General features: G+C 46.9%; 1 protein-coding gene across 1 annotated transcript in view; it reads left to right on the top strand.

Moving 5' to 3' along the window:
• The window catches only part of DPP7 (dipeptidyl peptidase 7), a 720,522-nt gene that overhangs the window by 520,996 nt on the left and 185,905 nt on the right, over positions 1 to 13,621 (top strand). Inside the window, 2 exon segments of the mRNA XM_030207062.1 lie at positions 8,831 to 8,949; positions 10,034 to 10,190. Coding sequence (XP_030062922.1) covers positions 8,831 to 8,949; positions 10,034 to 10,190 — 276 coding nt within the window.

Genomic DNA, 13,621 nt, shown 5'->3' with positions numbered 1-13,621 from the left:
CCTGTTTGAAAACTTTAAGGTCGTCAGACACAATCACCCCCAAGACCCGCTCTTCCTTCGTACACTAAAGCACTACACCCCCTATACTGTACTGTTCCCTCGGACTTTTGTGACCCAAGTGCATGACCCTGCATTTTTGGGGATTAAACCTTAGTTGCCAAATATCGGTCCATTCCTCTAGCTTCGCTAGGACCTTCCGCATGTCATTCACACCCTCCAGGGTGTCCACCCTGTTGCAGAGTTTAGTATCATCCGCAAAGAGGCAAACCTTACCAGACAGCCCTTCCACAATATCACTCACAAAGACGTTAAAAAGAGCCGGCCCTAGGACCGATCCCTGTGGTACTCCATTGACGACCTCCTTTTCTTCAGAGCAAGCTCCATTTACCACCCCCCTCTGTCTCCTACTATTCAACTAATTTTTTACCCAATCAGTTTCTAGGTCCCGCACCGAGGGAACTCAATTTATTTATCAGTCGCCTGTGCGGAATCGTGTCAAAAGGCTTTGCTGAAATCCAAGTATACCACATCAAGCACCCCTCCCACATCCAACTGTTTGGTCACCCTGTCGAAGAAAACAGTCAGATTCGTCTGACACGACCTGCCACTAGTGAAGCCATGCTGCCTTGGGTCTCGCATTCCATGTAGTTCAAGAAATGTCACAATCCTCCTTTTCAGAAGCGTTTCCATTAGCTTACTCACCACTGAGGTCAGACTGACAGGTCTGTAATTCCCAACCTCTTCCTTACTTCCACTCTTGTGCAAAGGAACCACATCCGCCCTTCTCCAGTCCACTGGGAGCACTCCAGTTTCTAAGGAAGCATTGAAGAGGTCCATCAGCGGAGCCGAAAGAACTTCTCTGAGTTCCTTAAGCACCCTTGGGTATATCCCATCAGGCCCCATTGCTCTGTCTACTTTTAGTTTGGCAAGCTCCTCATGAACACAGCCCTCTGTAAACAGGTCTTGTCAGTTTATGTTGATGTTTGTTCCTTACATTGGTTATTTAAATTTTGTTTGATATTTATCTTTGCCAATGAATTGTTTCCTTAGGGCCCCTTCTACCAAACTGCAGTAAAAAGGGGCCTGCGGTGGCATCAGAGCGTGCTTTTGACACATGCCGAGGCCCCCTTTTACTGCAGCAGCTAAAAGAGGGGGGGGGGGGGGGTTGGAAAAGAAATGGTCACGTGATTTCCAGGAGAGCCCTTACTGCCACCTATCTAGATGACAGTAAGGGATCCTGCGCTAACTCAGCATTGCTCGATTACTGCAGAGTAAGTCCCTGTGCTACAAAAATACAAAATACAGAATACAAAATATTTTTGTAGCTCTGGAAATGGCACCTGCTGGGGGTAGGAACTACTGCTAGGCTCCTGCGGTAGCCCAGTACTTCCGGATTGGTACGCGGTAAGTTAATTGCCGTGTGCCAACCCTTTTGTAAAAAGCCACCTTAATGTTTGGTTTGTGCTGTTCTTCTGCCACTGACTTTATAGTATTTTTCAATGATTATGTAGGTATGATTTTTAATTAATAGTGTGGACAAAAACCAAAATGCACATCACCAAATTTTAAAAGGCTCCCCTCAGGCTTGCGCCCACCCCGAAACACCCTCCCCTAGCTTATCTACAATCCTCAAGGTCTTCAAAGGACAAAAGTGATCAGTGGTGGAGCCAAAGTCAATTTTTGGGTGGACCAATGGATAGGTTAGGTGGCTATGCATTTCCTCTCATCCATCCCACCCACCCCATCATTCCCTCACCAATTCTTTTAAAATTAAATAGCCATATTTTAAAGCCCTTGTCACATTGGCTCTAGCTGACCATCAAGTTGAAGACAGGCTTTTAAGCATCAGACTTTGGTTGCAGTTTTGGAAATGATATGTGAGAATTTCCCAGCGCCGAGTTGAAGCAGAGCATAAATTGTACAAATTCTGCATAAAGCTGAAGAATGAAACAGCTTTCAGACAACATTCTGCAGCACATGAGCCAACCAAATTTAGAGAATGTGCAGAGCATGGAACAAAATCAGCCAGAGGATTTTCATCTTTAATTCGTACTTGACATCCCGAATATTTACCAGCCATGTTGCTGGCATTATCATAGCTCTGGCCACAATAGTCCCCCAAATCAATGTCAAGTTCTCAGCATCAATATTACCATTTTTGCTATATGTTCAGCACTATGACCATGAAGGGATACATCCCATTTCTAGAAAGCTAGAGTGGAATTTGAAAAGGTATAAGGATAGCAAAAACAATAAATGGGATAGAATTGCTCCATTATGAAGAAAGGTTCAAGCACCTTTGGTAGCAGTTCTTATGAGTTACATATAAACATACTCTGCATCTACAAAAATCCCACTTCTGCCCAACAAGTGCAGACCAGAACTAGGACATCATATTCTGATTCTCATATCATCTGAGCAAAAGCAGCATAAATTTCTCCACTACCAAGCATATTGTGAAAGAGAAATCATAACATATGTGTAGCAAACCCGCCATACAACAGTAGCACTAATTCCTATGCAACAAAATCCTGCCTATAATTAGGTAGCACTACAAATAATACATTGGACCCTAGAACCAGGACCATGGAGTCAGCACGCCAAACTCTCTCTCCCCAAGTCCACTCAAAATTGCTTCCGACTCCAAGGCCCTGCCTAGAATACCAACAAACCTACTACTGGTCAAATAGAACAAGTGGGACTGCCAGAGTTTTACACATCAGCAACTAGATGCAAACAGTCACATGCAGACCCTCACCAAAATGAGAAATAGAAATATGAAGATAAAAGCTCAGCATGTACTGAATCACTAGAGAAATAAATTCAATTCCTTTTGCACTGAACACAATACAAAGACACCACAATGCACGTTTCCCAAAGCCAACATATTCCAATTAATAAACTCAAAACCTTTACCTTATGTTGTCTGGTCATTTTGTTTTTCAATACTGTTGATTCCAGTTTTACATTTCTGCTTTCCTGTCTCACTTCAGAGGTCATGGGAAGGACACTGGACTTCATCCCTGTACTTCAGGAGTCTTCAAATCCAGTTTTTGAGGACCAAAACCAAGCCTGTTTTCATGATTTCCACAATAAATATGTATGAGATCTGACTGGGCAAAAAAAGTCAGCCGCTGACCGATTAAAAGCCAGATCCTCTGGATTTAAGGTAGTACATATAGGATCCAGCATTTACCTATTTCCCTAGTCAAGGGAAATAGGTACCCCCTCCCCCCGATCATTTTGCTTTTCCCAACTCAGGCTTGGTGGGGGGGGTGGGGAATCTTGGAAGGAAAAGGAATTTGAGCTAGAGATGGCTAGCCAGGAGAGAGATATAAGCCTGGGGTGGGGGCAACATCCAACTGGAGAGGGTACTAAGCCACTTAGTACTCCCTCCAGTCGGATGTTGCCCTCACCCCTGGCTTAAACCCCTTTCCAAGCTCCAGATTGGTCCAGCCAGCCCCTCCCCAGCTTAAATTCCTTCTCATTCCAAGAGATTTCCCACCCCCCACCCACATACACTTACTTTTGTTTGCCCAAATTGCCCTGGCTTACTTGCAGGCTCTGGCTGGGTCTCTCATGGCTCCTACAGGCTCTGTGTACTTTAGTGCTTCCCGCTTCAGGCCTCAGCACTACAGCCACTCCCTCATAGCTCAGCGCTGCCGCAGCCCAGGCCCATTGCTCTCCTTGGGTCCTGCTCTCAATCTTGCTCACGTTGCACCCTCTTGAATCACTCTCCGACCCTTCCTCTGATGGGAACAACACAGCAGCAGCCCAGGCCCGCCGGCCACCGTTATCCTTGGGTCCTGTAGTCTCACTCATTCCCTTGGCTCAGTTCCAACGTCTCCGACAACAGTGCACACTGCCTGCAGCCCGATCAATTATACTTCTTTTCAGTGTTCATGGAAAAATACCCTGGAGAAGGACCCCAGTCGGCTGCCAAAGGAGTATCTGGGAATGGAGTGGATATAGTGCCATTAACAGAAGAAAGCATTTATAAAACAGCTTGAGAATCTAAAAGTGGACAAAGCTATGGGGCCAGATAGGATACATCCCAGGATACCGAGGGAGCTCAGAGAAATCCTGGCGGGACCTTTTAAGGATTTATTTAATAGATCTTTAGAGACATGAGACGTTCTTCAGGACTGGAGACAAGCTGATGTGGTCCCTCTTCACAAAAGCGGAGACAGGGAAGAAGTGGGAAACTACGGGTTGGTAAACCCCCTCACAGAAGACTCAAGAATAAGCTGAGAGGACTGAACTTAGGACCTAAAGTGATGAACTGAATAGGAAATTGGTCGACTGATAGGCAGCAGAGGGTAGTGGTAAATGGAATCTGCTCGGAGGAAAGGAAGGTGAGTAGTGGAGTGCCTCATGGGGTCAGTGCTGGGGCTGATTCTGTTTAATGTATTTGTAAGAGACATTACTGAAGGATTAAAAGGAAAAGTTTGTGTTTTTGTGGATGACACAAAGATAGCCGAGGGAGTGGATACCCTGGAGGGAGTAGAAACCATGAGAAGAAGTGATCTTTAAACATTAGAAGAATGGTCAAGGGTCTGGCAGTTAAAATTTAATCAATTTAACTTTCTGGGGTATCAACTATTTCTGGTTTCAATTAGCTCACAATTGAGATATAATAATGAAACCTATATTAAAACTAATACAAATATAATGATAAATCATAAAATGTAAGATTAATATTGGAGAGCTTTGTTTTTGCATCCATTTGGCAGAACAGAAAAAAAAAGAACAGTGAGGAATCTGAGGGAACATTTGGCACATGATAACTTGTTCATAACTTAAGTGCAGTGTTCACCAGTGATGGTCCCTGGAGACCTCTGGGGTGATCCCCATTGTCATTTTGGGCTTTTTTTCTTTTTTGCTATTTTCTGCTTGTCTACCCCAGTTTGTGACAAAAATGATGAAGTGGATGGGGGTGGGGGGCGCAGGGGAAGTACTGCTTGCTTGAAAGACAAAGCATTTCTCAATAGAAGAGAATGCATTTGGAAATGCCCATCTCAAGTATACCCCCGAAAAGTTTGAAAATGGGCTGGAAGTAATAGATGTCACTGACAACATGCTGGTAAGCAGTGCCACATGCTGCATGGGAACATATTTGGCAGCTCTCCTTCAGGTCATTTGGATCCATGGAGGCATATTTTCAAAGCACTTAACCTTACAAAATTTCATAGTAACCTATGGAACTTTGTAAGTCTAAGTGATTTGAAAACGAGCCCCAAATTAAAGTGGCCCTGACTTAAAATCTGTGAAGATCACTGCTTTAGTGAGTTCTGGGAGACCTGTTCTGTCTCAGTACTGTGCAATGACATCACCAACTTGTGTGCCTAATAATACATCCTGCTTGTCCACAGAGAACAGTTGCATAATTTGAATAAAGCACTGAGAACTAACAATTGAAAGGATTATTGACTAGAAGTTTCAATATCTATATTAATAAATCCCACCTTGAATGTTCTGAAGCTCACTCCAAGGCAGAGAAGCACAAAAATCCTGTAGTCTTCATAGGCTAGGACCAGTCACCCTCACTCATAGACCCGCCCTCAGGCACGCCCCATCTGTACATAAAACGCTACCTCAACATTCTGAAGACAACCTGCTGAAGCCATCTGCAAAATCCCTAAACAGTTCGTAAGTTCATGGTGGTGAAGCCATCCAACTCACCATGTCTCCCTGCCCCGCCATCAAGGGCGGAACACAGAGAGTAAAGGGATCCATAAAGGCACCCCTACCAACTGGCAACCCCCTCCAACAAACAATGACCCAGGCAGGGGGAGTGTTTCCGTACTCCTCCCCTACCTAGGAATCGCTACAGACTGCTGGCAAACTCCCCAACCACAAGACCACAAAAGCCACCCGCAACCCCCCCCCCCCACACACACACACAAACACACACACGCAAACACACACGCAAACACACAAACACACACACACGCAAACACACACATACGCAAACACACACGTAAACACACACGCAAACACACACACACAAACACACGCAAACACACACAAACACACACGCAAACACACACACACAAACACACATAAACACACACGCAAACGCACACACAAACGCACACACAAACGCACACACAAACACATAAACACACACACATACACATAAACACACAAACGCAAACACACACACAAACACACACAAACAAATGCACACACAAATGCAAACACACACACACAAACGCACACACAAACACAAACGCACACACAAACGCACACACACACACAAACAGCCTCGACGGTGCACCTCTAAGTGCCCCCCTGCCACATCGCCACAACAACCAATGAACGGGGCATCAGAAAGCCCCTACCCCCCTTGCCGCATCACCCAACCTCTCCCCCGCCGCTTCACCAAGCCCCTCCCCCCACAAACACACACACACATACAAACACACAAACAGCCTCGACGGTGCACCTCTAAGTGCCCCCCCGCCGCATCGCCACAACAACCCGTGCAACGGGGCATCAGAAAGCCCCTACCCCCCTTCCCTCCTGGCCGCATCACCCAACCCCTCCCCTGCCGCTTCACCAAGCCCCTCCCCCCCCACATCGACTGCCTCGCCACCCACGACCGCTAATACAAACTCTGTCCGGCGGCTGCTGCTGCTTCTATTCAGCAGCAGCAGCCCGTTCATAAAGAAAACAAACAAACAAAAAAACAACCTCCTAAAACGCAACTCCGTGGAGAACCATCTCACATCTGCAGCCGCTCCTCCTCTCCCCTCAACGTCAGTGCCCCTGCCGGAAGACCCCGGAGAAACGCCGAGACGTCAGAGGGGAGAGGAGGAGCGCATGCTGAGACTTCAGCCAATGTGAGATGCTTCTCAATGGAGGTGCGTTTTAGGAGGATTTTTTTTTTTTTTGTTTTCTTTATGTACGGGCTGCTGCTGCTGAATAGCAGAAGCAGCAGCCGCCGGACACAGTTTGTATTAGCGGTTGCGGGTGGCGAGGGGGTTGATGGGGGGGAGGGGCTTGGTGATGTGCCACGGTGGGGGGTCGGGTGATGCGCGAAGGGGGGGACAAGGGGCTTTCTTTGGGTGCTGCGCCGGCTGGGGGGGGGGAAGGAGGGGGGTCTCGCTGGACATGGGTGGCTGGAAAGAAGCAGGGGGAGGGGAGGGGAGGGTCGCTGCACATGGGTGGCTGCAGGGGGGGCAGGGAACAGGGAGATAGGGATGGGGCTCCACACACCACATGGGTGCCTGCAAGGGGGACAGGGGATACAGGACGGACACTGCAGGGCGGGCAGGGGGACAGAAGGGTTGGTGGTCATCAGGAGGGACAGGTGGGTCGATGGACATGGCTGGCCACAGGGGAGGAACAGGGAAAAAGGAGAGGAGTGTCCTAAGACAGGTGGCTGCACAGGAGAGGAGGGTCGCTGGACATGGGTAGCTGCAGGGGGGGCAGGGGGACAGAAGGGTCGCTGGACATGGCTGGCTGCAGGGGGGACAGGGGAGAGAGGAGGGACGCTGCACATGCGTGCCTACAGGGGGACAGGAGGGATGCTGAGGGGGGGGGCTGAGACCACATGGGTGGCTGCAGGGGGAGCAGGGGAGACAGGAAGGACGCAGCAGGGGGAGAGGAGGGTTAATGGGCATGGGTGGCTGCAGGGGGAACACGGGGAGAGGAGGGTCGCTGCACATGCCTGGCTGCAAGGGGGCAGGGGAGAGGGAGTGGGTGAGGGGGTTCCTCACACCACACACGCAGTCACTCATTCTCTGTCTGCCACATACACTCTCACTCACACACTCACTGTCTTTGTCCCTCTCTCTCACACAGTGTCACACAGAAACACAAACACTGTCTCTCACACACTCTCTCTCTCTCGCACAAACACATACACTCTGTCTCTCTCTCTCTCTCACACATTCTCTCTCTGACACAGACACACACGCTCCCATCTCTCACACACGCTCTTTCTGAAACATACACTCCAAGGAAAACCTTGCTAGCGCCCGTTTCATTTCTAACAGAAACGGGCCTTTTTTACTAGTACTACATAAAGTAGTACTCGGGGCCCTACTCTGTGGGTATACGAGATGGAGAAAAATTAAAATACATATATATGTGTAAATACATGCAAAAAAAAAAAGAATAATTTACCCAGTGCATTTTTTCTAGTGAAAAGGTGCCGGTACTCAAATGCCAGGCCACCCTTCAGGGGGTGGAGTGATCACTGAGGGACCCACCCCACAATAGCAAGGCCCCCTGCAACCAGTCACAGAATCTATGACAAGGCAGAATTTGTATGTAGAGCCTGAGCTCTTTCATTAAAATATGAGGACCATAGGTCAATTTTAGCAGACAAGGAAAAGGTGCCGGTACTCAGTACCCCCTCAAAAAAAGCCCTGAATTATACATAGTACATGACGGCAGAAAAAGACCTGCATGGTCCATCCAGTCTGCCCTACAAGATAAACTCATATGTGCTACTTTTTGTGTATACCTTACCTTGATTTCTACCTGTCCTTTTCAGGGCACAGACCGTATAAGTCTGCCCAGCACTATCCCCGCCTCCCACCACCAGCTCTGGAACAGACCGTATAAGTCTGCCCAGCACTATCCCCGCCTCCCGCCACCGGCTCTGCCACCCAATTTTCCTGACAAAACACACACAAGATTAGTTTCTATTACTTCGGCAGACAGAGAGCTTAATTGTCATTAAGATCATTCTTCCTCTCAGATGGAAAGTTTATATCTAATGTAAAAGATGCATCTGAAAGCTATCTACAAAATAATGCTTGTAGCCTTTCTTCTGCTGTCTGTCCCTTTCTGATCACTTTTTCTATTTATCCAACAGGGCTGCTTTACAATACAACTGGAGAAACAACTTGTTATAGTATATATAAACAGTTCATAAAATGTGCTGACCCCACAGGCTGTGGCAGTGGACCAGACAGCATCATGTGGGATTATCAGGTAGATCACAGTATAGATCTTCAAGTGTTAAAAACAAAAGTTTCTCATATTAAGGGACTGTGGGATCTTTTTACTAAGATTTAGCAAAAAGTGGTTTTAGTGTGCCCTTATGCAGGGTTTTCCCATGTGCTAAGGCTATTTTTAATGCAAAATGGCTGAATTTCTATTTTTTTTTTTTGTATTAATGGCCATACGCTAATGTTGTCACTAGCATGCAGCCATTAATAAAAGCTGCCATGGGAGCACTTACCGCCACTTATTTTGTAGGCAGTAAGGGATCACATGGCAATCCTGTGCTAACAGCATGCGCTAATGTGGATGTACTTAGTACAGGAACACTCACTCTCCACCCCCTGACATGTCCCTACCAAGGAAAAAAAACAAATATTTTTTAGTGCCTGGATTAGCGCACGCTAATTTGGCAGTTACTTCAGGATGCCTGAGCATGTCCCACAGTATGTCATTTTAAGCTACATTAGGTGCACGTAGTGCCTAACACATGTTAGTAAGTAAAAGGCCCCTTATATTACTAAAGAAAGTTTCTTAGTTTATGATGCCAGCAGAACCTAAGGACTAAATAGCATGATTATGAAAACAAATTGCACAAAGGTGTGCAAGATCATTTTTGTGCACATTTTTAGAATAGCACATCTATTTTTCTGGTGTTTCTAAAAGAGAACAGTATTATACAAGCTACCTTGAAGGATCTTCAGAACCTCAAATAAATGAACGTTTATGGATTTCTAGATAATGTGGCAAATATTTAATTGTAGTTGACAGTCTATAGGAGTGCTTCTTATTCCTCTTCTGGAGGCACACCTTGCCAGCCAGGTTTTCAAGATCACTACAATGAATACGAACAAGATTACATGTAGTCAAGATCCATTGTATGCAAATTTATCTCATGCATATTCATTGTGGTGATCCTGAAAACCTGACTGGCTAGGTGTCTCTTCAGGAGAGGAATAAGAAGCACTGTCCTTTAGGATAAAAAATGTCAGTCAGCCATTACAAAACTGGACCAAAGGTTATTTTTATTCTATGGTTTTTCTCATACTAAATTGCTAAATTTCACTCTCTTTAGGTTTGCACCGAACTAAACTTTTTATTTGGAAGTAACAATGTCACTGACATGTTCCCCAACTTACCTTTTACGGACTCTATAAGAGAGCAGTACTGTTACTCTAAGTGGCATGTCCGGCCAAGAAAAGACTGGCTGAAGATCGAATTCTGGGGCAGTGGTAATTTAATTTGAAGCTGTTTTCCCTGCAATACCCTTTTTATTTTTGCATCTGGACTGTTATGTAAAATACTCACTGTTATTTAGGAAAAATATCTGTTCAAGTAGTATTACAGATATATCTCAGGACAAAGTTCAAACCACTGAAGGTTCTATTCTCTGAAAACAAGCAGTTCATTTCAGCAACATGCGTGTGATATCGCCCAATATATGTGAGTGATATCACCACACTCTGGGGAGAAATTATCAATGTGGGCTACCGTTAAGGCAGGTTGTTTTACCATATGTTGTGCTATTTTAGAACAGTGACTCACTGCATATAATGTCCAGTTAGTACTATCTGGAGGTAAGTTCTTCATTCCAAGTTCATATAACGCCACAGTTGTCGTCTACTATTACTAGTACTAATCAATCTATAGCTTGGTGGTTCAGTCTGTAGTCTTGAGCAATGAATTTTGGAGAGCCATGGAGGATGTCCACACCATTATGGAGATGACCACCATGTTGTCATCAGCACTCTGAGATGCAGTTGGATAGGAGAATCACTAAAGTGTTTCACATAAGGAGGTCACTTTCCTAAGAAAAATTACTTTGGCTTCTTCTGTTTGGCACTAGCCGGAGTTTAACATCCAAGTCTGTTTTGTAATCATCAGTACTGATTTGGAGTCAAAGAAGTTTGAAGCAGGAAGCCATTTTTACCCCTCATCATTGTTCAGTCCCAGTGCCCAAGGAAATGAGTTACGAGTTTTAGCCTACAGGGGTTTTCAGCATCAGAGTCAATTTAGTCTCATCCTTGCAGTAACCAATGTATTTTTTAGTCAGTATGTGAGGTATCCTAGGGATCTGGCACCCAGTATTAAAAGAAGTACTGCTTCAAAGAGGAATACCCCACTGACCTCCCTTTGGGGCCCTCACTGCTACAGTGTACGGACATTTCATCACATGACACTATCACATATTCAAGCTAAATGTATTCAAATTATATGAGTGTAAAACTTGCATCAGATGCGGAGGGAGGGATAGAGGGTTATGCCAGCACACATCGGAACCTGTTCTGTGCACACTACAACTTCTTGGTAAATTATTTAATTATCTTTAGCCTTAAAACATATTTTTAAAAATAACTAATACATATGTACGTGGTGGAATATAGTCTATTAAAAATGAAAAATTGAATAGACTTACATAAAGCGAATGCTACATACCTGTAGAAGGTATTCTCCGAGGACAGCAGGCTGATTGTTCTCACTGATGGGTGACGTCCACGGCAGCCCCTCCAATCGGAATCTTCACTAGCAAAGTCCTTTGCTAGTCCTCGCGTGCCCGCGCGCACCGCGCATGCGCGGCCGTCTTCCCGCCCGAAACCGGCTCGAGCCGGCCAGTCTCGTATGTAGCAAAAGAGAAACAAGGGAAGACTCAACTCCAAAGGGGAGGCGGGCGGGTTTGTGAGAACAATCAGCCTGCTGTCCTCGGAGAATACCTTCTACAGGTATGTAGCATTCGCTTTCTCCGAGGACAAGCAGGCTGCTTGTTCTCACTGATGGGGTATCCCTAGCCCCCAGGCTCACTCAAAACAACAACCATGGTCAATTGGGCCTCGCAACGGCGAGGACATAACTGAGATTGACCTAAAAAATTTACCAACTAACTGAGAGTGCAGCCTGGAACAGAACAAACAGGGCCCTCGGGGGGTGGAGTTGGATCCTAAAGCCCAAACAGGTTCTGAAGAACTGACTGCCCGAACCGACTGTCGCGTCGGGTATCCTGCTGCAGGCAGTAATGAGATGTGAATGTGTGGACAGATGACCACGTCGCAGCTTTGCAAATTTCTTCAATGGAGGCTGACTTCAAGTGGGCTACCGACGCAGCCATGGCTCTAACATTATGAGCCGTGACATGACCCTCAAGAGCCAGCCCCGCCTGGGCGTAAGTGAAGGAAATGCAATCTGCTAGCCAATTGGATATGGTGCGTTTCCCTACAGCCACTCCCCTCCTATTGGGATCAAAAGAAACAAACAATTGGGTGGACTGTCTGTGGGGCTGTGTCCGCTCCAGATAGAAGGCCAATGCTCTCTTGCAGTCCAATGTGTGCAGCTGACGTTCAGCAGGGCAGGAATGAGGACGGGGAAAGAATGTTGGCAAGACAATTGACTGGTTCAGATGGAACTCCGACACGACCTTTGGCAAGAACTTAGGGTGAGTGCGGAGGACTACTCTGTTATGATGAAATTTGGTGTAAGGGGCCTGGGCTACCAGGGCCTGAAGCTCACTGACTCTACGAGCTGAAGTAACTGCCACCAAGAAAATGACCTTCCAGGTCAAGTACTTCAGATGGCAGGAATTCAGTGGCTCAAAAGGAGGTTTCATCAGCTGGGTGAGAACGACATTGAGATCCCATGACACTGTAGGAGGCTTGACAGGGGGCTTTGACAAAAGCAAACCTCTCATGAAGCGAACAACTAAAGGCTGTCCTGAGATCGGCTTACCTTCCACATGGTAATGGTATGCACTGATTGCACTAAGGTGAACTCTTACAGAGTTGGTCTTGAGACCAGACTCAGACAAGTGCAGAAGGTATTCAAGCAGGGTCTGTGTAGGACAAGAGCGAGGAGCTAGGGCCTTGCTGTCACACCAGACGGCAAACCTCCTCCATAGAAAGAAGTAACTCCTCTTAGTGGAATCTTTCCTGGAAGCAAGCAAGATACGGGAGACACCCTCTGACAGGCCCAAAGAGGCAAAGTCTACGCTCTCAACATCCAGGCCGTGAGAGCCAGGGACCGGAGGCTGGGATGCAGAAGAGCCCCTTCGTCCTGAGTGATGAGGGTCGGAAAACACTCCAATCTCCACGGTTCTTCGGAGGATAACTCCAGAAGAAGAGGGAACCAGATCTGACGCGGCCAAAAAGGAGCAATCAGAATCATGGTGCCTCGGTCTTGCTTGAGTTTCAACAAAGTCTTCCCCACCAGAGGAATGGGAGGATAAGCATACAGCAGGCCCTCCCCCCAATCCAGGAGGAAGGCATCCGATGCCAGTCTGCCGTGGGCCTGAAGCCTGGAACAGAACTGAGGGACTTTGTGGTTCGCTCGAGATGCGAAGAGATCCACCAAGGGGGTGCCCCACGCTTGGAAGATCTGGCGCACCACTCGGGAGTTTAGCGACCACTCGTGAGGTTGCATAATCCTGCTCAGTCTGTCGGCCAGACTGTTGTTTACGCCTGCCAGATAAGTGGCTTGGAGCCCCATGCCGTGACGGCGAGCCCAGAGCCACATGCTGACGGCTTCCTGACACAGGGGGCGAGATCCGGTGCCCCCCTGCTTGTTGACATAGTACACGGCAACCTGGTTGTCTGTCTGAATTTGGATAATTTGGTGGGACAGCCGATCTCTGAAAGCCTTCAGAGCGTTCCAGATCGCTCGCAACTCCAGGAGATTG

This window comes from Microcaecilia unicolor, chromosome 6, assembly GCF_901765095.1.
Source record: "Microcaecilia unicolor chromosome 6, aMicUni1.1, whole genome shotgun sequence".
Classification (NCBI taxonomy): domain Eukaryota; kingdom Metazoa; phylum Chordata; class Amphibia; order Gymnophiona; family Siphonopidae; genus Microcaecilia; species Microcaecilia unicolor.
The sequence above is the reverse complement of the archived record's forward strand: the minus strand, read 5'-3'. Positions and strand labels throughout refer to the sequence as shown.